Source organism: Catharus ustulatus, chromosome 3 (genome assembly GCF_009819885.2).
Source record: "Catharus ustulatus isolate bCatUst1 chromosome 3, bCatUst1.pri.v2, whole genome shotgun sequence".
Taxonomy (NCBI): domain Eukaryota; kingdom Metazoa; phylum Chordata; class Aves; order Passeriformes; family Turdidae; genus Catharus; species Catharus ustulatus.
The window spans coordinates 3188632-3214746 of NC_046223.1; the positions used below are offsets into that span (position 1 = coordinate 3188632).

At 41.4% G+C, this 26115-nt stretch overlaps 1 protein-coding gene across 1 annotated transcript in view; it reads right to left on the reverse strand.

Annotated features, from left to right (window-relative positions):
• The window catches only part of USP34 (ubiquitin specific peptidase 34), a 107908-nt gene extending 82665 nt beyond the window's left edge, over nt 1-25243 (reverse strand). The window contains exons 1-4 of the mRNA XM_033056157.2: nt 25101-25243; nt 8822-8909; nt 5125-5545; nt 86-136 (exon numbers count right to left, since the gene is read on the reverse strand). Of these exons, the coding sequence (XP_032912048.1) occupies nt 86-136; nt 5125-5545; nt 8822-8909; nt 25101-25143 (603 nt within the window). The 5' untranslated portion in view covers nt 25144-25243. The remainder of the gene's footprint in view (nt 1-85; nt 137-5124; nt 5546-8821; nt 8910-25100) is intronic.
• Between the last annotated feature and the right edge of the window lie 872 nt (nt 25244-26115).

The following is a 26115-nucleotide window of genomic DNA, read 5'->3' on the forward strand; positions in this document are numbered from 1 at the left end:
ATAAGTATAACACAAATTCATACAGAGGAATAAATTATTTTAAGTTTCTAGGAAATGTGCGCCTATTGAAAAGTGGACAACTTACATTCATATCACAGAACGCCCCTAATATATTGCTTTCTTGAGCAGAAATATCCTGTTTAAAGAGAAAAATTAAAATTAACTCAAGCAATAAAAACACATTTATAGAACAAAAAAACAACAGCCATTTCACCGGCATCACAGTCAACAATAAAAAAAACCAAATTCCTATTCAGAGGAAGACAAACTCAAGCTTTGCTTCACTTTTTCACTGCAAAACAGATTTTTCCATACTTTTTACCTCTGTTAATATATATATAGACACAAATATACTTAAGAGAACATATCAGTAGTATCTCAAAGACTGGATGAACAGATTATTCTTCAATACCACCCCTGTTCAGATCACCAATTTTTTCAACAGGAATATGGCAAAGGGCATAACCTGTCACACCAGCCTGAGAAACATAGAACAGAACCAATCCAAGGATTTTGACATACAATTTCTAATAAAGATGACATATATGCAAACATCTGAATTTACATGAACTGCAGAACATCCTACAGGCCTACATTTAATGATTTAAAATTGCCATGGAAATATTAAAAACCTTTAATTTCAACTACTACATTTTTATATTTAAAAAAAACACTGTACAAAATAAATGTCAAATTTTTACATGAGTGAGTTAAGTGAAGAAGGGAAAGGAATTGTATCACCCTATCACTCTGTTAGCTACTAGCTGCAACAAGAAATCTATTTTCTAGAAGCACTGAACTTAAAATGGTTTAGGAAATAGCTTTTCTTTTAAATGGCCACAACATCCACTTGTTGGGCAGTACAGAGTGGGAAGTTTCTTTATTAGGGCTGTAACATATTGTGGGTTTCATGCACATTGCTGGGGGCAAAAGGGCACTGAAGGTATAAAAAGTGGCTGTAAAATCCAACATTGCCATGGATACTTGCAGGCAAAGCCACACATTCCTCTTCTCATCCCTCCATGCCAAACACCCAGTATTGACAGTCACAAATCAAATGCAAGTTTAACACAAAGTTAAGTTTTTAAATGAAATTTCCTGAGTGTATTTTAAATAGTTGTGTAGGAGTAAGCTTCTTAGAACTGTACCAGAGGATGCTGGAGGCAAGCAATTTTGGATGGATTAAGTGTGATACAAACATTTTGAATTATTCAATATGCTCATATTATAGCTAAGCATTTATTTTCTTTTTTTCTTCTGTTGAACTCTAAGTCATGCCTGAACTCGTGATACTCTACCAGTTATTTTTAAAACAGCTTTGAAGGCAGTAGGTGGTATGTTTTTAAGCAGCAATAAAAGGTGTTCAGTGCTCTGCTCATGAAAACTGCAGAGATGGTGTGAGAAATTTCATTAGTTTTCTTGAAAAAAAAACACAGATTTGTTGTTAAGTGAACTGCAGTTCTTAGAATGCAGAAATCCCAAACTCACAGAGGGGAGTCCTGCAAAGCTTGGAAAAGGCTGCAGTTGAGAGACTCAGTCTGGAGATGTGACTCCTGTTCTTGCAGATGGAAAACAGAACAGTCTGAGAGGTCCTTAAGGCCAAATTTATGAGGAAATAAGAGAATTCCTCATGGGAATATAATAGGGCATTAAAACCCACCATCACTTCAAGAGGAGCTACAGCAGCTTTCCAGCATCTTCACCTGGAAAAAAGCTGGAGAGGGACTTCTGAGAAAGGCAGGGATCATTTGGTCCCAAAGCCACACAGCAAACAGGAAAGGGGGAATGGCTTCAAACTGCTAGAAGGTAGGGCTAGATTTGGGATTAGGAAGAAATTCTTCCCTGTGAAGATGGTGAGACTCTGGCACAGGTTGCCCAGAGGAGTTGTGGCTGCCCCATCCCTGAAGAGTCCAGGTTGGAACAAAGGTTTGGAACAAAGAGATGAGTTTTGAGGTCCCTTCCAAACATTCCATAATAAAATGCACTGGTTGAAGTCTGACCTGGACACAACTTTGGTGGAAAGCAGAGATATCTTCCAAGAAAGTATTTACCTGAAAAGGAGAAGCAGAGAGCACAAGACCCCAAACAGGCAGGGACTGCAGCTACAGACACCTCAGTAACTGATTTTGTTTCCTTTTATTGCATCCTCTGTCAAGATCTGTTAAATGGTTGGGTGACTGACCATTGTACATTCTGAGACAGTGCACAGTTCAGGAGTGCACTTCACATTGTTGTTTCTTTCTCACCAGGATTTTAAGAGTTTCCTTTTATGAATTCTTTTTTCCCCTCCTCTGAAGTGCCCATTCCAGGTATTTCACTTGCTGCACTAAGTATGAAAAGGATAGGGCATACAGTCATAAACTACCCTGTATGCAAGAGTTCTTAAAAATATCCCATGGGGGGAAGCATGAACATTTCTCAAAATATTTTTAAAAATATTTCAAATTAGTTTTGTTTAGGATGAATAACAGAAACAAATACCGCTCTGGGCACCAAAAATATTGATAGATTTTTAAAAGAGGTATGTACACGACTCTTCTGGATACCCATCAGGCTGTTGTGCTCTTCATTCTCATTTTAGAGATGTTGTAAGGGACAACAACAATTCTCAGCCCATATCATTGAAGGAGAGATCTGTGATCCAACAGGTAGAGACACCTTTCTGACTACCAACAAATCTTGCTTTGCTGTTCATTTTCATCCAACCTCCCACTTCCACATGAATGTTTTTCTTCTCCACTAGATAGTCCAGTGTAAAAAGGCTTTGGCAAACAGCTGAGAAGAGGATTAGACTTCAAGACTTGTCTGTTGCCATTAAGAACAAAGTCCTTGGAGGCATCTGCAGAGCAAAAGATGAGGGAAATACTGGAGGGGAATACTGACCACTAATTGTTACCGTGGGAAAGCCTTAGACTGGAAATTCTTCAGTGGCAGCCTGAGGCCATTTCTAGGCACAGAAAAACCTTAATGGACGTGATAACTCCATGCAATTGTGAAAGTTCACCTCAAGAATCTAAACCAAGGAATTTCTGAAGTCAGTCAGAGTGGAGACTGGAGTCTGTTGTGGATCAGCAAATGTCCCTTTGTCCAGGGCAAAGGAAATGTTTAGTGGGAGAAGAGCTATACCAGTTTCTCCCAACAAATTTTTGGCAGATTTAGGTTGCTCAGGTATCTGTTTAACTTACCAGCAGAACTAATACACTTAAAGCAGAGATTTTTTATTTTAGCATCTCTTGAGGACTGAAACCAAACTTTATTTAAAGCAAGAAGTGGTGTTTTTATTACTGGGACTAATAACTTGTCTCAGTTCAGCTAAGATGTGCTCTAGACTGAAATCCAAAATTAAATTCTAAACCTCAGTGAGTCACTCATGGGAGTAGAAAGCTTTGACATTAAAACAGCAGAATAACAGAACCTTAGTGCTTCCCAGATACAGAAAACATCAGTTTGTAAGAAAAATTATTCATGCTGGGACCTTTTAAAAGCAAAATTAAAAATCCCCCCACCATCCAAAAAAAAAGGTACACAAATATGGCAGGCTGGCACACCTCCATAATCCAGACCTGGAGACACACAAAGTCTAGCAGAAAGGAAAAAAATTCCCTTACCTGCCTGTATCTCAGGAAAGTGGTTTTCTTTCTCAGCTTCCCCTTAAGCTATGTTCTCAGGATAACTAATGAATGTATTCGATAATTCAAGTGATGTATAAGAGATGATACATATATTATATATACATTAGCATGTCTGGAGTGATGGGCATCAGCACAGTACAGCAACCTACAACAGATCTGGGTCTAAATCACTCCAAAGGCTGCACACCAAGGGAAAAAGAAATCCCATCAGGCACCTAGAGATTTTCTTTTGATCGTTTGGAAGTGAAATTCAAAGAGAAGAAAAAATACATGAAATAGTAATTTAAAAGAAGCAAGTGTGATAGTCCACAGAAAAGCTGTTCCAGAATTGTTCATTCCACATTCCTCTGAAGCCAGTATGTCCCACAGGAGTGCAGAAGATAAATCAATTCACTTTATACCTATACAGATACACTTGAAACTACCTCTGTTAACTTATGCCCATATGGTTTGGAGAACAAGAACCAAAATCCAGCCCACCTAAAAAACCAGCTGTACAGGGGGTTTTAACTCCATTTCTTGTCAGATAAGGCAGTATTCACCCAATAAGAACTGATCAGATGTTGTGACCACCTTCACTTACATAATTATATCTGACTCAGCATCTTCTCATTTTGAACTTAAGTTTATAAAGCAAATTTCAACCCTCAGGGCTCCAGTGATCTCCCACAACTCTCTAAATATAAAATAAAAGGAGTGGGTTAGCTGCACTTTAATTCTCCACTTCGACTTTCTCAGAAGTTTGTTGGATAGAAGTTTTTCCTGTACAGTGAAATGTACATCTAATTTGCATGCAAGTATTATTGTATGCAATTAATAAAATAACTCTTTACTTGTTATTAGACATCGTAAGTTGGATCAAAAGCCAACCAATCCAAAAACGTGTTGTTTCCATTAAGAAAGGTTAATATCATCATATTTATTTCAGAGACTGTGAATTAAACATGGTAGGATTTTTTAATTAATTTTTTTAAGAGGAAAATAGGGAAAATGTGAATGGCAGACCTAAACAGATATCAGGGGAAAATCAGCACCCTGGAACAAAGTAACCTGTGCAGAGCTCAGTTATTCCAGTCGATTAACCAGTTGTTCTAACAAGTTTGGTCTTGCACAAAGTTTAGTTTAGTTTATGAAGCTTTGCTTCTAGAACCACAGATTGCAATAAAAAGAAATTAGTAAACTATTAATGGGTTACCTTTGGGAGGAAAGGCTTCGCTATACTCTCCTTCTTGCCTACCTGTTATTTAAACAGCACAGTAATTCAGTGAACAGTTCCAGCCAACACTTACCAAAATATTACCTGTAACAATCAAGCATATTTTAAAGAAAGTGGAAGAGTTATGTGCCATTTAGAAAGTTTCTCTGAAAAGTTCTCCTGAAGTCAACAGGAGAGCTGAATGTGCCCACCCTGAGTGAAAGCAACAAACACCAATTTGCTCAACAATTAACCTTTGACCAAATACTTCAAGACAGACACAAAGAGAAGATATACCTCTATTGTGGGGTGAGTATTATGCTTATAAGCTGTGTACAGAGGAAACTGAATCTGAAAGATTTTTGCCACACACAGCAGTAGCTTCTCCTTCTCATCAGTACTCCATAAGCTAAAAGCATCCGTGTTCTTTGCGGGTTCCTCCTCGCTCAGGATACAAGTTCTTGTGGAATCAAACTTTTTCTCTAGAGGTTTTTGTCTTTCTCCATTTTCTTCTTCATGAGACTCTCTTTCTACATTCAGGGGCTCATCAGCATGATTACTCTGCTCTGGCCATGTTGAATCTATATTAATAGTGCAATGTTTACAGAGCTGGTCCCGCAGAGTTTGGACTTGGGCAATCACCAAGTTAATAAGAGCACAAACTACTTGGTTAAAGATCTCCAGATGTTTATACTCCTTGAAACAGCACAAACATTGTCTGGAAGAAAACAGAAAAAAAAAATTCCTACAGTTAAAATCAGGCGGGTACTTAACCAAGAGCACTCTTCACACTGAATCATTTTAAACAAGTTATTTGACAGAATCATAAAATAAAGGAAATCCAAATGAAACAGACTCTACCCATCAGCAAGTGGGAGTCACAGAACCCTCCTTAAGCCTTGAGAACATCCCATTATTTCCAAATGCTTACCAAAACTATGAAGTCCCTGTTACCATTTAACAGCTGCTACAGCAAGTAAAATATAGAAAGAAAGTCTTGTGGGGAAGGTCACTCTGCTACTGAAGAAGTCATGTTTTTCAGTATGCTTCTGACTCCATTTCCTCATCTGGTTTTCTCTATTGCTCTTTAATGCAATAAATCATCCTGACATTCTTGTCAGCTGTGTATGAACTTGTTATTGTTATTTTCAAATCAACAGGGCTGCAAAGTAATTTTATTTTTAATGGAGTATTCAAGTTCACTTCCTTTATCTGCATTTGGATGGTGATCTCATGCACACTGATATCTTTTGTGCATCTAGGAAAAAGCAGCTCAAGTATCTCCAGTACTTTCTTCATTTGTCAGGCTCAGATTATTCCCCTGCTTATCTACTGCCGTAAACTGCAAAGAACAAGAGGGGAAAACTCTACAGCATCCCTTTGACAATATAATTTTTTAAAAATCAATGAAATCATCAAGTTCAAAAGCTGTAACACAACTACCGATGCAAACAGATTCTGGGTGCATAAACCCCTGAGGTAGGTACCCCAAACCTATTGTCTGGGAACAGCTGCTTCTTCCATACAAACATGCACCTCCCTTTTTCTGACAAAAAAAAGTGGAGGATATTCCTGTTAAAGGACTTACATCCTGGACAACAAAGAAAAGAAAGCCATTATTGCACTGTCCTTACTGGAGAACAAAATTAAGGCCACATGCTTGTGACAGACTCTGGGAGATGGACTCTGCTCTTTCTGATTCAAACTCTACCCCACAACATAACTGCTACATAAACTGGGAGCTGTCTTGCAGCAGAGATCTTTTCCATCTCCTGTTAGATGGAGAACAATGGACTCCAGTACACAACTAGAGTTCTCAGATATTAAAATAATACAAAAAGCACATGTACTGCTTCAAAAAGAAATCAGTAGACAAAAGACAGGGTAAGAAATCATCAGTAATTAGCAAATTAATTTAGAGACTGGGCTTAAAAAATTATCATTTTTAGGGAAAAAAAATCAAGAGAAGCCAGAGCTATGACAGGTAGAGGGTGCTGCCTCTCTTGATGGAACACAAACATGCCCTTGAGCTACAGCTCTTAAAGCACATACTTTCTGAATACAGATATTTATTTTGTTCAGTGGGTTAGACAAAAAGGCAACATTCAAGATTCCCAAATTCCAGCAGATACAATGACTGCAGCATCTTAACTCCTTTGTTCCATTTGCGCAGGAAGAAAAATCCCTTTAATATTGTGCAAACAGAGTGTGCCTTTACCCATGTGAAAAACATTCTTGTCATTTACTTGTAAATGCATTTACATGTTCACAAATGACAAGGGACTGCAGGCAAAACCCAATGTATCCTCAAGCATTTATCCTGGGGGGAAATTATGTTCAAAAGGTTCATCACTTATGCCTACAAATTACTGCCCCACTTGAGAGCAACAAATCATCCTCAATAACAATGAAAACACTCTGGTGAAGACTTCTCACACACTGGACAATTCTTTTCCAAGGCAGGATATGTGCAAAACCTCTAAGTCTTCCTCTCTTGGAATGTGGAGCTCACAGGAAGAAGAGCTCCACCAAAGACTGAAGAGATCAATTAAAAATGAGCATGCTACTTCTTTGAATGTAACAATTTCCAGAAGAAAACTAAATGGAACACTACATGCAGATAGAAGAAAAAGGTGTCACCAAGTGATCTTCTGAAGGAAAGCACAAATTTAAACTACAGGCAACAAAGTAAAAAGTAGTTCTTAAAGATCTCAAACCCAAAACAAGCAGAACTCTAAAAAGCCAATTTGGCAGGGTAGAGACAGGACATGAAATTAAAATGTCAAGTAAAACTCTTTCCTGTGGTCTCTGTTAAGATTCTCCTTTCTCCAGGCTCTTCCAGTATGAAACCACTACATATGGAAGGTTACAAGGAAAGCAGAAGAAAAGAAAGAGTTAAATATTATTCAATCTTTATTTTTTTTTCCCTTCAGGTTGGATTTGTCAAGCTGTAGAACAGAACAAAACTCTGAACAGATGATGACCTGGAAAACTGGGTTGCAATTGTTCTCTGACAAACTTGGCATCTAGGACCTGTCAAGAAATGTCAGGAGTCTGGTTTCTGTGTCTGCTGTTTATTTTGATTTAAAAATTCCTTCTCTGTGTCTGAAAGCACAGGACAGAAGAAAATGAACTTGGCTTATAATTTTTGGGCAAAATGAGGAAGAGGAGGTTTTGTACTTTTACAGGTATCCAAAATGTGACATTCCATTTTTTTTTTTCCTTTTGGAATCTTCTAAATACCCAACTAATGTTTTCCAATTTATCCTCTATGCTTTTCCCAATATTACTAACGATTCAGTGGATTCAGTTTGGTTTAAAAACTACCACTGGACACTAAATTCCAAGCATCTTCACTGTAGATTATTTCTAAAAAGTAACATCCATACATTTCCTTGTGTTGGAAAAATACACAGCTGTGAAGTAATATATCATTATATCACAATGCAATGACATCATTACTTTAAAGAAACAAGCTCAAAACAGTAATTTCTATATTGGATTAAAAGGAATAATGTAGTTGATTTAAGACAAAAACATGCAAAGCATTTTCTTTATCAGTTTAGTAGCTATGAGCTGCAATCCTCCATCACCTTGACTCAGTATTACAACATGCAGAAAAATTTAACATGATGGTTCCATTCAGTCACCTTTCCTTAAATTCTTCTTACCCTATCCTGCCTCTGCAGAAGATGGGTACAAAATTTCATGTTAAAGCAGCAGGACACATTGTTTGTCACAACTGAGTTGTTTGTTTTTCTACACAATTATTACAGCATCCAGAATGCCAACTGCATTCAAAATATGTTTTGCCCAAAATGCACTGGGAAACGAATTTGTTTTTATTTTCTAAGTAGTAAAACTTTATTCTCCAGGTATCACTTAGCTACACATTAATAATTTGTTAATTCTAATCACTCTAGTGTATTTCAAAAAGGGAACACTGCTGTTGAAATCCAGCATCCTCAGCACTCCAAACTCAAGCCAAAATTACCTTTGCGTCCATGAATTGATGTAAGCAAATATCTTGAGGGCATGTTCCTTTCTGAGCTGCAAAGCATCACCACCTTCAATGTCTGATACTAAAGAAAACAAAAGCAGAAACACATTAGGAGGAAAAAGACCCAACATGCAACTGTTCTGTTTTCATTAGAAGTTACCTTTGATAGCAGGAAAAATAAATACTTTACTGAAGTAAAAACATGTAAATTTGGTTAACAAAGGTTTAGATGCAAATGACTTGAAAACTCCAAGTGCACAATGTTCTTGAATACTGCTGCAAAAGTTCGTGATTGAGAACAGACCCTTCTTGTAATCCTGTTTTTATGAAATATTCCTCATAAGCTTTACTGGGAACTCCTGATTGATGTGCACTTTCAAGTATGAACGTTCAACAACTCTCCTCATTAACCAGATGCCTTGGGTTTATAAGTTTTTTTGTTTTGTTGGGGTTTTTTGTCCCCCAGATTTTTAAATGTCTGCATTTTGAGATGACCCTGAGACCTCAACTTCCTTTCTCTGATCAGATATAGACTGGGAAAAACAAGCAAACAAACAAAGCCCAAACCACAACAAAACTATTAAGATAAGAACAATGTGCTGTGTACATATAAGGTTATTTCAGACTGAGCTGATGATTATTGCTTTCAAATAGAGACACATCTATCATGACATTTAACCATAATGAATCACTAATTGGCAAAATGATAAAGGCTTACCACATTTATTACAGAGGAAACCAGAACAGTTCTGTACTGAGTTCAAACCCCAAATGCTTCACTAAGGGATTATCAAATGTCCCACTTCCCTGTAAAAATGCTTCTACACTCAAATAAAGCAAACATTAGTAGGTTCAGAGCTGCACTTAGGCAGCACCTGATTATATCCCAGGGCTCTGGATTCTGCCTCCTGGCCACACACCTTTCCCCAGCTATCAGTGCCTAATTCTTGCTTCCTCCTTGTTCTAAATTTCTAAACATTTGTACAATTATTTAATTGCCACACAGATCAAGCATTCCTTTTAAGTGGATCTTTGCTTTTATAAGACATCTAAGTTGCCATCTCCACATTTCACATGAAATTTCAAGTGTTACATGTTAAATCCACTTCACAAGCAAACTTTGTGGGAAAGGTTCCTGAACAGCAGTGAGCTCTTCAGCATCCCTGCCTCAACCTCCTTTCCAACTTCAGCCTTGCAAGGTCCTGTGTGATCCATCCACACAGGTTTCCAAAAACTACAGCTAATGAAAGTCTGTGGGCATGGAACAGAAAGCAAAGTTCAGAAGAAAACCACTTCACAGAACATCACACTGAACAAACACTAATGACTTCTTTGAAATAAGGACATCACATATGCACACACATCCACATTTACATCCACATGCATACATACAAATATAAAATCATCCAAGAAAGCAGCCTCTGAACAGGATATCATCAAACTTCCAAAACCACTTGTCAATCCTATAAGGTTCTAAAGACCCTACACAAGCTCCAGATGGAGAAGACGACTAGAAGATGGGTATCACTCAATATCACCTTTTATTTTCAACACCACAAATTACCAGTTGTCTCTCTGAAAGCCAAAGCACAATGCTGAAGAAACCAAGAACTCCACTACACAATTTAGATCAAGCTTACAAAAGACAGATCCTTAGCTACAGATAGTATCTAAAAAAACCAAACTTGCCCAGCACCAAAGGTCCATAAAACCTCTGTTTTCCCAATTTTTGTGAGCATTATTTCACTAAAATGAATTCCTTCAAACTTGACAGGAAAAAATTGTTCACAATTTAGTAGCAACAAAGCTGATTTTACCTTGTAGGATCTTGCTCCTACATTTCTAACACTTCCCTCATCCACACATCACCCTGCTCTATCAAGCAGGACAGTAACTCCAACTTCCAGAGTGGCCTTTTCATTGCAAAAATTTGAATCACTCCTAAATTTCCCTCTTTGAGATTATAAAGAACTGAAAGTTAAGCAAACTGGCTCCTTAAAAGCTCCAATTGCCATGTAAAGAAGACAGAATAGAGAAGTTATGGAAATACTGAAACTAATGCCCCAGGTGAAAAAACAGGGAGGTATTTGCACAAGTTGAAGAACCTGTTATTTTCCTGTTTATGTTCACATCTCACACATTGACCAACTTCTACTGGTCTTATTTATTAATCACTGCTAATTAATACAGTGGCTACAGACATGATTTCCCTTTGGGTTTCTGTACCTAGAAATAACACTGGGTTTATTCCTGAAAAGACAGGAGCTTAGCTAAGCTTACCAAAGGGGGCAGTGACATGTGGCAGGGCTTCTCCTCCTGGATGTTAGCTTCTCTTTTGCTCCTTAGCAGAAATTATCTTGTTAATTTGTGTCCCCACAACCAAAATTTCAATCTTAGGCCTTTGAGTTCCTCCCTTACTCTGAGTATCAGCTCTTGATTTACAGCACCTCTGTTTAGGGGGACCTGCAGCTCCAAGTACGGATACAACCGGTTCTGAAGCATTTTGAAATTTATTTTTTTTAACTGAAAAAAGTACAGGTGGAAAAGCAATAGGAGTAACTTATTGTCATTCCTGGGCATTTTCTGCTTCTTGTCAGCTCTGGAAGAACTTCCTTGCTGCACGATTTCACTTCCAAATGATGATGTCTGCCTCTCCTTTTTAAATTAGTTCTCTTCTACCTTGAAGGGGCCAGTAGTTAAACCAGACTCATTCACTTACAAATAAAGCCTGTCCTTTATTCTCTCCCATACTCCAGCATCCTGCCATGCCTCAGAACCTCCTCAACCTGCTGCCTCCCCAAGTCCTCACACTTTCACTGTTTCAAATCCTGCAGTAACAATCATGTAAAACTTTTCCAAAAACTTCTAGGGCACCAAGCCTTCTTCCTGCAAATAGACAGGACTTCTCCCTGGTTTCACACCTGAAACAGTTATTCTCACAGGATGCACAAAGCTTTCCTTGTGAACCTCCTTTAAGTGGCAGCCTGAGTGCTCTCACGAGTAAGAATTGATAATATGTATTCCAGAGCTTTCCAGCCAGGCCTTCCAGGATCTCTACGTTTCTGTCTCAGCAAGTAGCACACTGATCTAGGCTCAGCTCCTTCATGTCTGCAGTGGCTGCTTCTTTCTCCAGGCAGAGATGCTCTCCTTCGCTATCTCTGAGCTCAATTTTCTTCTCCTTCCTTAAATGTGCTCTGCCAACCCTTTCTTCTCAGTTAAATCCTCTTGGACCTTCCCACCGTCCAGCCCTGCCTCTTCCCTCTCACATGCCATGCACACAAACACCTTCACCCTGCACTAGATGCAATTTCACAATCAATATATCCCGGTTCAAGCCCACACTGCAATGGCATCCATAGCCACGCATTTCAAACAGCATCAGCATTCCCCAGAAACCCTGACAGCCAGAGTGGGAAGTGCACAAATCCAACTGGCCAGTCCAGCTGAAAACTACTCACATTCCTGCTGGCTTTGTAAGCCATGGAATACTCAGCTGGCACTTTCTGAGCGGGGGAAGCTGGGAAGGGAAGTGTGAGGAATGTGAAGTAAACACCTTTGGAGTAACCGGAGTTGTAAAACTGCCCCGCCCCACTTGGAGCAACTTCACCCCAATATTGCTCAGCTGTGGGTTACTATTAGAGTCTCAAAAAAACAGAATACTGAAGGCTTTAAACACACAACTAACCAGCAGAAAGAAGGAAAACTAGGATGCAGGTAAATTCCAGCCAAATATATTCTACCAATATAATGCAGGAAATGGGGTCTTGCCACACACTTGCAAGGGTTCATCTCACTGAGTAGTCACAAGATGGTGTAGAAATCTTTTTATCACAGTAAAACCATAGAACAAAAAACTGAGCTTATAACTAAGCTGATTTAACATCTTCTAATTTCCAAGTCTCCAGATATTCTTTTAAAAAAAAATTAGACTGACTTAAAAGTGTAATTGTTTATTCAAGTAGCTGCTGAGAAGCCAAAACACAGCATGGTCAAAGTAAAAATTTAAAACATTTCATATAAAAAAGATTTTAAAGAAGATAATTTCCTTCCCCAGTCTCCTGTTTTACTTGGCTAGCTCTGAATGAAAACTTGGATGATTTACCTAATCTTTCACAGAAGGGTGATTTGCTAGAAGTGTGTTACAGTACTACAAACAACACAAGCTCCCCAACTCAGAAAAACCCCTATAAATAAATTGAGTAAACCAAGAAAATAACAGAAGATGAAAAAAATACAAATCAACTGCAAAGAACAGGGCAATACAATTTCAAAATACAACTTTGGCCAAAGGAAACTCAGCTCCTAAGTGCATTTTTAGCAAGAACTAGGGAGCAAGAGGAACACACTGTAATTAGACCTCAAGGACAACCATCATGCTGGACTTGCAGGGAATATCTTATATCCAAAGGTCACTTATCATACCAAGTACAAAATCAAATTGCAAGCAAAAATAATCATTTCCAAAAGCCTACTTCTCTACTTTCAGCAACATAACAGAGTCAACAGTAAATAATACAACACTCTTTTTAAGATGCACAACTCTAAATTTCTCCATAGTCCAAATTGTGACCAGGTCCAGTTGCATATGGATTGTGCTCCCTCCCCCTCCTCCCCCAAGCCTCATCTGGTATCAGCTTCTCATGGGAAAGACCAGATCACTTGCAGAATGAACATTATTCTCAGAAATTGGTCACTGATACAGAATAAAAAGACAATGAATCATACACTAAACAAAACAGCATTAGGAGCAATAATACTAATCTTGAAAGAAATCTGTATGTGTGTGTATATATATATATTAAAATACATAACTTTTTGTGTGAGTACTATTGCTCACACAGGGAACCAGCACATTTTTTTTTCAATGCATTGAGATGTTTTCAGTGATTAGCAGGGGATTTATTTTGCTTAGGATCAACAGCATGCAAGATGATAGCCACGAGAGTTCACTATCTCCCATTCCCTTTCTACTTTCACCTATTAGAATTACTTTTTTTATTATACAGAATCCACAACTGATTGATTCACCAGAGTTCTTCCCAACCTTCATGGAACCATCCTTGACAAGTATTTAATAGGACAGTGTCCAAATTTCCCTACAACTTTTCAGTGAGGAAAAAGTTTTCTTTCTACCTCTTGGTCTCCATAACAAAAAACCATCTCAGAATACTGACTAGATACACATCATCAAAGAGAAACAACTGCAGAACATACTAGAAAATACACAAAGTTAATTCTTCAGTATTAGGAACATTTGTTCAAGTGCCAGGAGCAATCAGATCTGTTGTAACCCCAAACTCTACCACAGTAAAATTCTATAATGGCCTGGTCAAGGTGCTTGAGTATCACACTACTAGAGCATTACAGATACCTACAATCATCTCCATGCCATAACAACCTCAATTCCTTCTAAGTCTACATCAAACTCTAAACTTCTTGTATTTATACTGGTAAAGCTTGGTAAATAAGATTGCTTTCCTGCAACTTCTTGATTATGAAGTATACAAAGATTAAAACGCAAATATTTTGAAGACAACATAATGGCTTAAAGACAGGAATCAGCAACTTCAAGAGTCTCATTTCCTTAGGAAAAAAAAACTGATGTCAGACAAATTTTTGAACAAAGGCAATTTCAACAAAACTGGAAAAGGTTTGCAAGTCTAAGCAATACAGTGCTCTCAGGAATGGAAATACAGGAGCTACTCAAAAGAGCAAAGAAAAAAGTTTCAACTGGTGTCCCAACATCGTCTGCTGGTTATTCAGCACCTGAGTTCCTCCCAGCCACCCTGAGATCAGACCTGAGGAGTTTCCATTCAGTATTTAAGTGCACAGCAGTTACACAAAGAGCAGAATCAGCCCTTCTAAGTTCACAGACCAGACAGCACTTCTATGATGCAGCTTCACCAGAACACGGCAGATCAGCTGACCTCAAGCAACTCCTGCCTTTATCTTCTGTTTCTCTCCAACCACCAAGTTCTCTCTTTCAATCTCCACATTTCCCAACCCACCTCCCTATCTTCTCCAGCAAACACCTGTTCTCCTTTAATCATAGTTAAGTTAATGCAGTCTGGAGTAAAACAGCAGCAGCTGGCTCTGGGCAGCTGTGTGCAATTTAAGAATTGGCACCTTGCAGGAGTGATGCCACCCTCAAGTTCTCACCATCCTAGGCCACATTTGCTCTGGGTTAAACTATCCCACTTTGGAATGGCTGCAGATGTTCACCTAAACCAAAAAAAGTCCTTCTTGAGAGTATCTTAAGATTTCCACCTTCTCAAAGAGAATATGCCACAGTCACTGCTTTCATGAACAGTTCCACACTTATTTAAATGAAGAAAAATGCCAGTTATCAGATGGTACCCAGATTTACCCAGCACATTGGAGCTGGCTCTACCCAGAACTACCCTAGTGAACCACAATCTAAATAAACTCTTCGATACAGCATCTCAAATGTAGAACAGCTGTGCTGCAGGCCAGGTCTAGCAGCAGCACTGCACCTTGCATACAAAGCCAAGCCTAAGTTACTACACCATGTAAACTCACTCTTCCCACTCAGTGAGCCACAGCTCAAAGTTAACCAACACTGAATTCACGGATGCTAACATGGAAATCTGGCCAGGAGAAGATGAGAATGTGAAATACATAATTCAGGTTAGGTTATGCCAGTGACTGAGGAACAAGCAGCACCCCATGCAGCACTGATACAGAGAAGCAGGAGACTCCCATCACAGGTTCAAGGAGCAGGATGAGCTTCCATCAGTTAAACACTCTAATCCACATTATGGCCTTTTTAATCAAACACCAGTAGGAAATGGGTAAGACCAGCTTGTGGGAGTGGAATAAACTGGGCCAAACTTGCATCTTGTTCTGGCTCTTGAAGATCGACCAGTAATCTCCACGCTGTCCTCTTCACCCCCAGCTTCTAAGAGGGCTCCCTGGGCCCAGCTCAGCAGGAATGCACAAAGCTGCAGCCTAGGATATCTGGGTTGCTGCATTTCCATGGAAGCTTGGCAGAACAGCAGAGCTGAGCCTGGGTCCAGCAGTGTTTATCAGCACTGGTTCCATGTAAGTCACACCAGACAAGAGTCCATGAAAGGATCTGTGGGATCTCTGCACTGCACCTCCTAATGCTTCTGTTATCTTGGGATCCTCAGCAGTCAAGATATTGCAGTCCTCCCTCTCCAGGGAAAGGCAAGTTACATATTACTAATGGAAAAAAAAAAACCCATAAAGCAATTTCAAGGCATCTGTATCTGTGCCACTCACTGGGGTTCAAAATAAAAATTTAAAAAAAAAAGGAAAAAGTATCAGGCTTATTTCAGAGTCCTATTTTAACACAGTATTGTGAATTGTCTTTGACTCCAAGACAAGATGTTACAATTCTGGGAAGACTGTGGTTTTTTCTTTCTATTGAAGTTGTCATAGTTCCTCTTTTAATTAAGAAAAAACCCAACAAAACAAAACAAAAAACCCAGCTCAATTTAGGCAGTATTTCCACAATCAAGTCTGCCTGACATCACCAAAACACATACTAGATGTGGAAAGTCAGGGTGCCCATCATAATATTTTGACAACAGCCACTGCCAGTTTCTTAAGGAATCAACGCAGGATTGGACAAGCACTGCATAATTTCCTAGCATATCACTAATTATCCCAAGGTAAATTTCAAAGCTAGGGCTGACAGTGTCAATGCCAAAACTACTGCTCAGATAAAGGATTGCTTGCCTTCAGTTTACAAGAGTTCTTGCATTTTTTCTTTTCAATAACATAATGTATCGGTACTTGAATGGCTCTGGGTTTGAATAATTTTTCTCTAATACTCCAGCTCTGAACTTCTTTTAAAATACTACTTAAAGGTGAAGACACAGAACTCAGCCTATCAAACTACTTTACAAGTAGAACAAAGATTTAATTGCATGAACAAGGTTCCAGAAACTAAAGAGGTTTTCTATTCGTTTTAATTAAAAGTAGCAAGGAATGCAAAAATTAAAATACCTACTCCAGGAAGCATTCTATTTTCAAGAGAGACCTTTGCAAATTAGTTCAGCTGTACTACTTGGCACGCTGTGAATCAGTTTCAGACAACAACAGCAGCTTTCCCCCACAACCAGAAAGAAAAGGCCCACGACTGAGCCACCCTGGCCCTTAAGAAGCAACAGATTACCAGTAGATTTACAACAAAAGCATGTAATGACTGTGCTCCAGGTTTCAGGGACAAAATCTGTGAGAGGAGAATATGATTAATCCATTTCTTACAGAGTATATTTAAGCCTGCTTAAACAAGGAGATGAGAGGTAAATGGGCAATGGGTCATTATCCTCAATGGAGCTTCAGGCAGTTCATTGAAAGCCCAGGAAGAGCTTGCTCAGTGTTTGAACTCCAAGGCTTTATTTGTTTCCATCAGCACAGGTGCAAGCAACACTCATTCAGGAAGGACAATAAAATTCTGAGAAAGGGCAGGCTAGCAGTGAAGTCACTGTCTCTCTCTCAACTTTCTGATAGACACTCAAATTTTGTATTCTTTTGTGCTAGATAATCTGTATTTAGTAATTCTCTCAAACACATGCTGTATTAGGTAATTCATTAGCTAAAACAATTACACAATTTTTAAAAGCTGATAGTTTGAAAGAAACAAGAAAAGTAAGAGATGGCTGAAGGCAATGCACAGGGCAGAAAATGTATTTACAGAGGCCATTTTGATATAAACAAATGTTTTTACAGGTGTCACATCAGCAAATACACATGGGACAGTACCTGTAGCTACGGCTACACAGAGTTCAAAGCAACTTTGCAAAGACTCAAACTGGCACTGCTGATCAGAGCCTCCAAGTTTCCAAAGCACTGATGGAAACTGATTTCAATTTCTGATCAGCTTGATCAGACTGCATCTACTCTAAATATTACATCAGCAGATCGAGCCCTGACACTTAGGACTTGAAATACTCTGGCACAACTTTCACTTCAAATATTAAGGGGAAAAAATAGCTCAGTTTGTTGTTAACTGTGAAAGAAGTCAGAGACCAGACAAGGATTTACAGGACTGACCATGTTTCAGCTAAGCAGAACTTAATTTTATCAAGCTTTTGAGCTCACACTCCCCAGTGTTATCCCATAACAGTTCCAAGAAGGAAAAATAAAGTTTTCAGGCACTTGTATCAGCTGCTGCCTTCGAGCCCAGAGTGCAATCCCAGCACACACCTCCTGTCCAGTACACAGGTGCCTTGCACAGACAGCCCAGTACCCAAATTCCTCAGCAGATATGGATATTCTGGCCCCTCTACAGCTTTTCCTGAGCTGCCTTCCCTAGCAAACAGCTCACTGTCCACTTCCAGCACTGCTCACAGCTACTCCAAGCAAACAGAACACAGATGTGAAAGAACCAATGATCTGCAGGGATGCTGATCTAGAAATGAGTCTCAATTGCCATGGGCTTGTCAAGTCTTACTCACAGCTCTTCTACAAATTAGCTGAAGAAAGATCAACTCCCAAAGGTGCATTTTCCACAAGGATTTTTTCTGACAAGTTTCAACTTCTTCCACTAGTTGCTCCAGCACTAAATCTCACAAGCAGTTCTATACAAATGCACAGAACTGCAATGCATTTGCAGCAGAGTGCCCTTGAGAAGCTCACCGTCCACCAGACCTGCTGGATCTGAACAACTCCACAAATAAAACTTAGTAAAAATATCCAGCTTGTTGCAGATTTGCAAAGTGTTAAGAACACCACAGAAATCCTCAGAGTTGCATGTCTGTGTTTAGCATTCAGATCTCAAATCAATTCCCATGCAAGGAAAGGAACAAAGTGGAAAGAATGGTTTCTCACCTCTTCACATTTTCAATAAATTGCCAATTTGCTGCACAAAGTGAAAGAAGAAATCACCTCAATATAAGCTTAAATGACAGAAATTAAATGGCCACAACTCTGTTTAATTGCAGCATGCTGTTACTACAAGCAGCACTGAGTAATCAGCACAACCACTTGCTCCTGAGGATGGTAAGAAACTTTTTCACGTTGTCCCAGCATCCAGACAACTACAGAGGTGTAGTCTGGGCTGCAGAAATCCCTATTAGCTATCTGAAAAAAACTCAGAGAAGAAAACAGATTAAATAAAAGGAACCAAGAAGTAAACATTGATCTTCCCTCCCAATCACTAAAATGCCCAATCTCAGCCTGCTCATCACTTGGACACAGAAAACAATTCCAGGATTTGCTTTTGTGACTCAATGTTAGTTGAACACAGAAAGATGGAAGCAAACTGCAGTGACATGGAGAAATCAAGTAGCAAGGAATTAAAACCTCTAACACAGAAGTCTGTATTAGCAGTAACACAGAAAACGAAGCAGCAAAAAGGAATTCTATGAACTAAAGGAATGGGTGAGGCTCATAATGCCCTCAAGTGTCTCCATGGCAAACAAAACCATCAATCTCCCAAAGCCAAGGCACCACCTCCAAGGTAGGCCAAGGGAAATGGAGCCAGGTCTGCTTCCTGAGATCCTGCCCCTGAACCCAAGGGACAGAGCCAAGGACAGCTCCAAGAGCTGCTCTGGTAGAAGAACCAACCCCAACAACATCACAGATAGCCTAAAGCACATTGTCTTGGATTTGGCTCAGGAATTGCTTGGGACTTGGGTGACTTGAAAACTACCCTGATGGAGGGAAAGCAATACAGCACCAAACATAGAATATCCAAAGAATAATCCAACAGGAAGATTTCCTGCATGTGAAACATGTGATTTCAAGCTCTACACTGATAAAATATCTTTTGAATATGAAGCAAGGAATGCTTTTCGTTCCTTTTCTTCCTTTCTTCATTTTCCTTGAAGTTATCCACTGACTAATCTACAGTGCTAGAGCCTCATGGCTTTAAGGATATTATTACAAGTACTTATCCAACAGAAGATTTCCTAATATACAAAGAGAAGCATCTCAGTAAATAGGCATCAGTGGTCTGTAACTCACAACAAAACCCAGCAGAATGGGATTTACATAACTCATCTTCAGCATCACTGACCAAGTGGCTTGAGCAATGAGAAGGAACCAGTTTGCAGCAGCCTGAACAGGAAAAGTCTCAGGACAAAATCATTTCTGATCACATCAAGTAAGATGAACCAAAAGAATTGTACAGAACAAAAGCTGAAATATCTTTCCAAAAATAGAAGCCTTTTAGCTATTAAAGTCACAGAGTTTTTCCTTCAACTGCTTTACAATTACAAACAAACCAACTTCGTCTTAGTGTCACCTTCCCTTTCACTTTAGAAAGTTTACAATTAGTGATGACACAAGTTCCTCCTTCCATTTTTTCCCCTTTATTTACTCCAGTTCATGTGGAGTAGCACTTCACAGTCCATAACTGCAATTCAGCAATGCTGCTATAAAGAAAAGGTTATTTTCATTTTCCTTTAAGCCTGGTTGCTCATTGCCTTAAAAAGGGTCAAAGAAAAAAACATGAAAAAATTACTGAATTTCAGTGTTACAAACAACTGCCTTGCTTTCCTTCAACACGAGACAGCAAAGATCCAAAAGATTGGGCAGTTACCCCAAAGATGTTCTGAACACGGAAATATCACTTAAGGGGAAAAAAGATGAATCTTTTAGAAGAGAAAAAAAAATAAAAAAGCCATGCAACAGAGACAACTTCTACAGTTTTGCACAAGAGGAATCATCAAACAGCCAAATGAAACTTCAGATCTGCACAAAACACCAGAGGTAATCAAGGTAATCCTCAAGTTTACAGGTAACCACTGAACAAGTGAGAGCAGCTCTTGGAGACCAAGTGACGTTAATGATGCAATATTTGTAATAATTTTATAGCACATCCTCAATATCTCAGTCCTCATAGTATAAAATGTTGATCTTCCCCAGATCCCGAAGAGCAAACTGAATGCTGCAATGTTTTGGAACCCCTCACCCAACCTCCAAGGCTGCTCTTTGTACTCCCTACATGCCAGAACAACAGGACAAGGAGTCAAGCCAAGAATCTCCAGCATCCAAATTCAGGGCTATCCTGAAACTACACAAACAGTAAGCACTCCAGCACCTCAAGTGTTTTATGGACCTGATCATTCTGGGAGCAGTTCTGCAGGCCTGCTGACAGTGATAACAGAAAGAAAAACAAGAATGTGAGTCCACATTGATCCCCTGTGCTTCAGTAAACTGGGGGGGGGGGTCATTGAGTTTTTTTATTTTTCTAGTTTACTAAAGAAAAAACAAAAGGAGAAAAATAAACTGCAAGTTGGTGTAGCAGAATAAAATCTAGAAGGCTCTGAGCTGATTTTATAAGATTTCAGAGCTGACTGGGGAAAAAAATGGGCTAAAGAGGTAATAATTGAAAAAAGCAGAGCAGAATGCTGGGAAGAAAACAAAGTTTGTTCCAAGAAACCAAGAACTGGGAATAACCGAGGCCTACCAAGGTAACTTAAAACCACAGCTGCCACTACATAGTAAACCCTATTTTTCCATGTTGTAATCTTTGTTTCTGACTTTTATAAAGCCCAAACCAAACAAGAAGAACAAACCAAACCTAAACCAAAATCATCTACGGGGTTCTAAGTCAACACACATCAAGATCAGCTGCAGTCCCAAAGGGAAGCCTCGTAGCAACCGAGCTGAGCTGGGCTCTCTGGGACACGCTGTGGCCAGCACTGTGAGGATGCTGACTCAGGACTGCTCTGAGCACCAGACTGGCACTTCCAGCTAAGAGAGGCACTCCCAGGACAGCCTGAACTCAACACTCAGCATATGGAGCATCACATCCTCAAGATGCCTTCACAGGGATGGTGTGGATCTACAGGGATGCCACTGCCTCCAGGTGGGACACAGCAACCTGCAGAACTCCTGTAAGAGACCTGAGACAGCCAAACCCACCTTTGCTGTTACATTTCTGTGTTTTCTGGTTGAGACTTTCTGTGTATCCATGCAGCACCTAGCAAAACAGAGCTGTCCTGATCAGGGCCTCTGGACAGCACAAAAATGTAAATATTACTCAAGAACAAATGAAACTCAATAGAAACCCTCCTAGACTGACAAGATCTGGCATCCAAAAAAACGAAGGAATGCAAAATATATCAGAGTTCATTTTGGGATACAGAATGCTGTGGATTAACATAAAATGACACAAGGTCCTCAATGCATTTTTCCTGTAAAATATGTGCACATTTCAATGAGCCCCTATAATTAATGCCATGAGAATCTGTTCTTAAGCCTTTTGTAAATAAGTGGCCTTATCTTAAAAACCAGCCCATTGTGTCTTCCCCCTTTTTTTCCTTCTGTTAAAGGCTGCTAAAAATGTTTATATTGTGGAAGATTAATTAAAGAAAAATCAGACTCTTTATAGACTTCACTCTTATTAAACCCTGCCTGGGATAATATAAATGATGCTAGGAAACCTACAGTGAGAAATTAAGACTGTTTGTTCTGATTGAACAGATTGTCTTACAGTGCAAAAACTCCTCTAAAGTCTAGGCCTTTCATAGGGGAATTTATATTTTACTGAGTTCCTGGATCAAATCATAACTTGAAATTACTACTTCTCAGGAAATAACTTCAACATCAGGGAATTTACTGGGTTGTACATGCAGATCAAGTGCTGAAAATCAACATGCTGCAGGAGAAGAAAAATAAATATACACCAAAAAACCCAACATTGCTGATTCTGAATATTGCCTGCTTCTCATGCTTAACCATAGCAATGTATGTTAAATACATACATGCATGCTTAAACACCTTTGGCCAAAAAAATAAGCTTATCAATCCACAGGTGTCCAGTTCAGCACCTCAGGCAGCCCCTGAGTGCCACAGAGCCAGGACCACTGACTGCCTGTGACAAAATCAGGATGCAGGACCTGGACATAACCCTACACAAAGGCCACTGGTGGACAAAATCCCTAGCTCTGCAGTTATGGGCTGTGGATTAATACAGGAGCAGTTTGCAGTGGGAATAATATCCTTCTAATAAAAATGTGCCTGTTTGATGGCAGAGCTGCTCAGTTTCACCCTTCTGTCAACCCTCAGTTGGGAACTTCTGAGGAAGAAAACAGGAGCTTCCCACGTGTTCCTCCCCAAACACCACACTGAGAGCTGCTGTCACTCCCCTTTCCAAGTCACCTGTAATGCAACTGGTACCAAATCATATTTTGTAAACATTAGAGCAAATGAAGACAAAGGCCAGTGTGTGGCCATGTAAAAACGTTTGGTTTAGCAAGAAAACTCTAAAAGAAAGGAGACAGTGATTCCCGGACCTCTCTGAAAACCCTGCTTGGGTACTTCCAGTGCAGAGCTGATCCCAAATGCTCCGTAGGCAGCAAAGGAAGCTGCTGGCAGCCTGTGGCTCACACATTTTGGGCATGACCTCATTCTTTACTACCACTTTTCATTTCTGCTGCAGTGTTTCAAAAACCAAAGCTTGACATCATTTTTGTATTGTGTACCTTTCGCTATTACTTAAGGAACGCAAATAACTCAACTGGAAGTTATAAAAGAAACCATCCCTTCCTCACAACTCAGTCTCATCCAGTGAGAAGGGAGCACCTTTGTCACATGTCTTTGTACCCAAACACACACACCAAACAGCTCTGGTGATTTACAGGGGACTTCTTTCTCTGAAGGGAAGGCCAAGCCTAATGTCACTTTAGGTAGCATTTTTTTAAATTAACTACATAGCAGTACTTCAGGATTTTCCTAATGGATTTTGACTTTCAAAGACATATTTCCTTCTACTTAATAGCAGAGCTATTACTGATATAATGCAGAACCATTAAATTATCCATACCCCAGTTATATATAAATATATATATAAATAAATCTACATTAAAAAAGGATTCTTAAAGTGATTGAAGACACTGTTTTATCTATATGGAAATCTATCTCCATCAATCCCAATTACCTTAAAACACCTGTAAAAATCAATTCATACTGGAAATTCAGGGATTTCTTGAAATATCAAATTTAATGTTACAACTTCTCTTATTTGATCATACCACTCCAAATCAAGTTTAAGCAATGATTACTGATCAACCTATCCAAATCAAGCGAAGTTTTCTCTTCCAACAAGCAGCTGCCATCATATACAACTGATAATTTAGTCTTATTTTGAACCTACTGTTTAAGTAACCATTTGGTGTGTAATATCAACATCACCTGATTTATTCCAGCCTCTGAACTCTCCTAGAAGTTACTTTTACACCTACATTTTTACTTCTCAAATGAAGTGCTGGCCAGCACTGAATGCCCTATTTCCCCAGCAAGAAAGAGGCCAACATTGAACTCCTGTAGGATCCCAGGGAAGAACAAACAGCACATGGAAGTGGGCCTAAGAAGAGCGAACATAACTCTACCCAAACCCTGTCCTACGCAGCATTCTGTGCTCCACTCTGCTGGAAAAGGAGAGTGCAACCAGGAAAAATGCCATGTTTAAGATCCCAGACAGTTGAAATTCTCTCTAATCACAAACTTCAGCCGGTAAGTTGTTTCAATTTCTCAGCATCCGTGGAAATGTTGGTTTTTTGGTCTTTGTTCGTGAGGCAGAGCTCCTGAGAAGCTGCGAAGGTACCTTGGCTGCCACGGAGCACAGGTTCCAAGGGGTACACGAGGCCTACAGGGAATTTGGTGCCCCAAACACTCCCGATTCCAGCGGCAGCGGGGGGAACACCTGCTGTACAACCCCTCCGACCCTGCCGGTAACACTCGGCAAGAGGAAACTTCGGGAGGGAGCCGGAGACCACCCCTGAAGCCAAAAACCCGGCAGCACCTTCCCAACCTCGCCAAGCCGAGCCAGGCTCCTCCAGGCGCCGCTTCCCTCACAGCTTCGGGAGAATCGGTGCCCGAAAAGCACCTGCACCGCGCACCGAGGCCAGGCACAGGGAGGGGGAAGGCAGGATCACTCCGAGCCACCTTTGCTGCTACTGCTACTGCTGGTTAAAAGGGACCCAGCCCAGGCCCGGCTGCCCCGGAGCGGCTCCCGGGCAGCTCCTCAGCCCGGCCAGGCCCCGCCGCGGCTGCCGGAGATGCGGATCCCGAGGGAAAGGGGGGATGGAGCGGGGACACGGCGGCGGCAGGCCCGCCCCAGGCCGCGGGAAAAGAAGGGGGAAGGAAGCGCCGAGCAGGGCATGGAGGGAGCTCCTCCATGGCAGCGGAGAGAGGGAACCCCGCGCCCGGGAGGCCCGAGGCGGGCGGGGAGAGGCGAGGAAGGAGGCGAAGCGGGGCTGTAACCCGGTGCAGAGGAGGGTCCGCGGGGTCCCGGCCCGGGGGGAGGGAAGCGGGGGAGGGCGGCCTCACTTACTCTCATTTAACACCTCCAGCAGCTCGGCGCAGCTCTCACACATTGTTCATTAACAGCAGCAGCCGCCGCCGCCGCCTCCTCCCGACCATTGATTGATCCGCTCGGTGCTGCTGATTGATGATTGATGGGGGCCGGGGCGGGGGTCACCGGGGGGGAGGGGAGGGAGGGGGCGGGAAGGAATGGGAAGAGAAGGGGAGGGGGGGGGGGGAGAGGCAGGGGCCGGTCTGGGATCCGGGGCGGCTGATCAATGCAAATGAGCCTGTGGTGGCGGCGGCGGCAGCGGCGGGGAGGAGGAGGAGGAGGAGAAGCCGAGTCACTCACTGGCTCCCAGGGACTCCACGCGCCGCCATTTTGCTGAGGGGGAAGGAGGAGGAGGAGGGGACGGGAGCGAAGGGGGGGACAGGGCGCTCGGGCGCCGCTCGGCAGTTTCCGACTAGGCAGGAGGAGGCGAAGGTGGCCGAGTCCCTCCTCCTCCCTTTTCCCTCTCGCCCCGCCTTCCCACCGCGGTTCCGAGCGGCGGGATGGCGAGCGGGGAGGAGGAGGCAAGGGGGCGGGAGGGTAAAATGGCGGCGGCGGCGGTTGGGCGCGCGCCCGGGGAAGGGCGGGAAGCGCCTCTCCCTGCCCTCTCCCTGCCCTCTTCCCGCCTCCCGCGGCCGGGAATCTCCGCCAGGAACGCGCGCACGCCGCCGCTGTCACAGCGCCGGGGGAGCGGCTTCTCCTGCCCGCCCCTTCCCTCGCTGCCTGGAGCCGCCGCGCTCGCCGGGCTGCCTCGGGGACCTCCCGCCTGAAGGGAGCGCTTAGCACGCTGAGCCGGGCTCCGTAGTGAGGAAGCTCCCGGCTTCCAGGCGGGTTTCCAGGTCTTTTGGGTGTTTTATTGGCGTTTTCCGCCGTCGGGGCGCGGGACGGAAGAGCCGCCGCCATCTCCTTCCCGCCCAGCGCGGCTGAGGGGAGCCGGGGCACCTGTGGGCGCCACCGGCCCGGACCCCGAAAATTTGGCTTTTTGAGGGGCCACGGT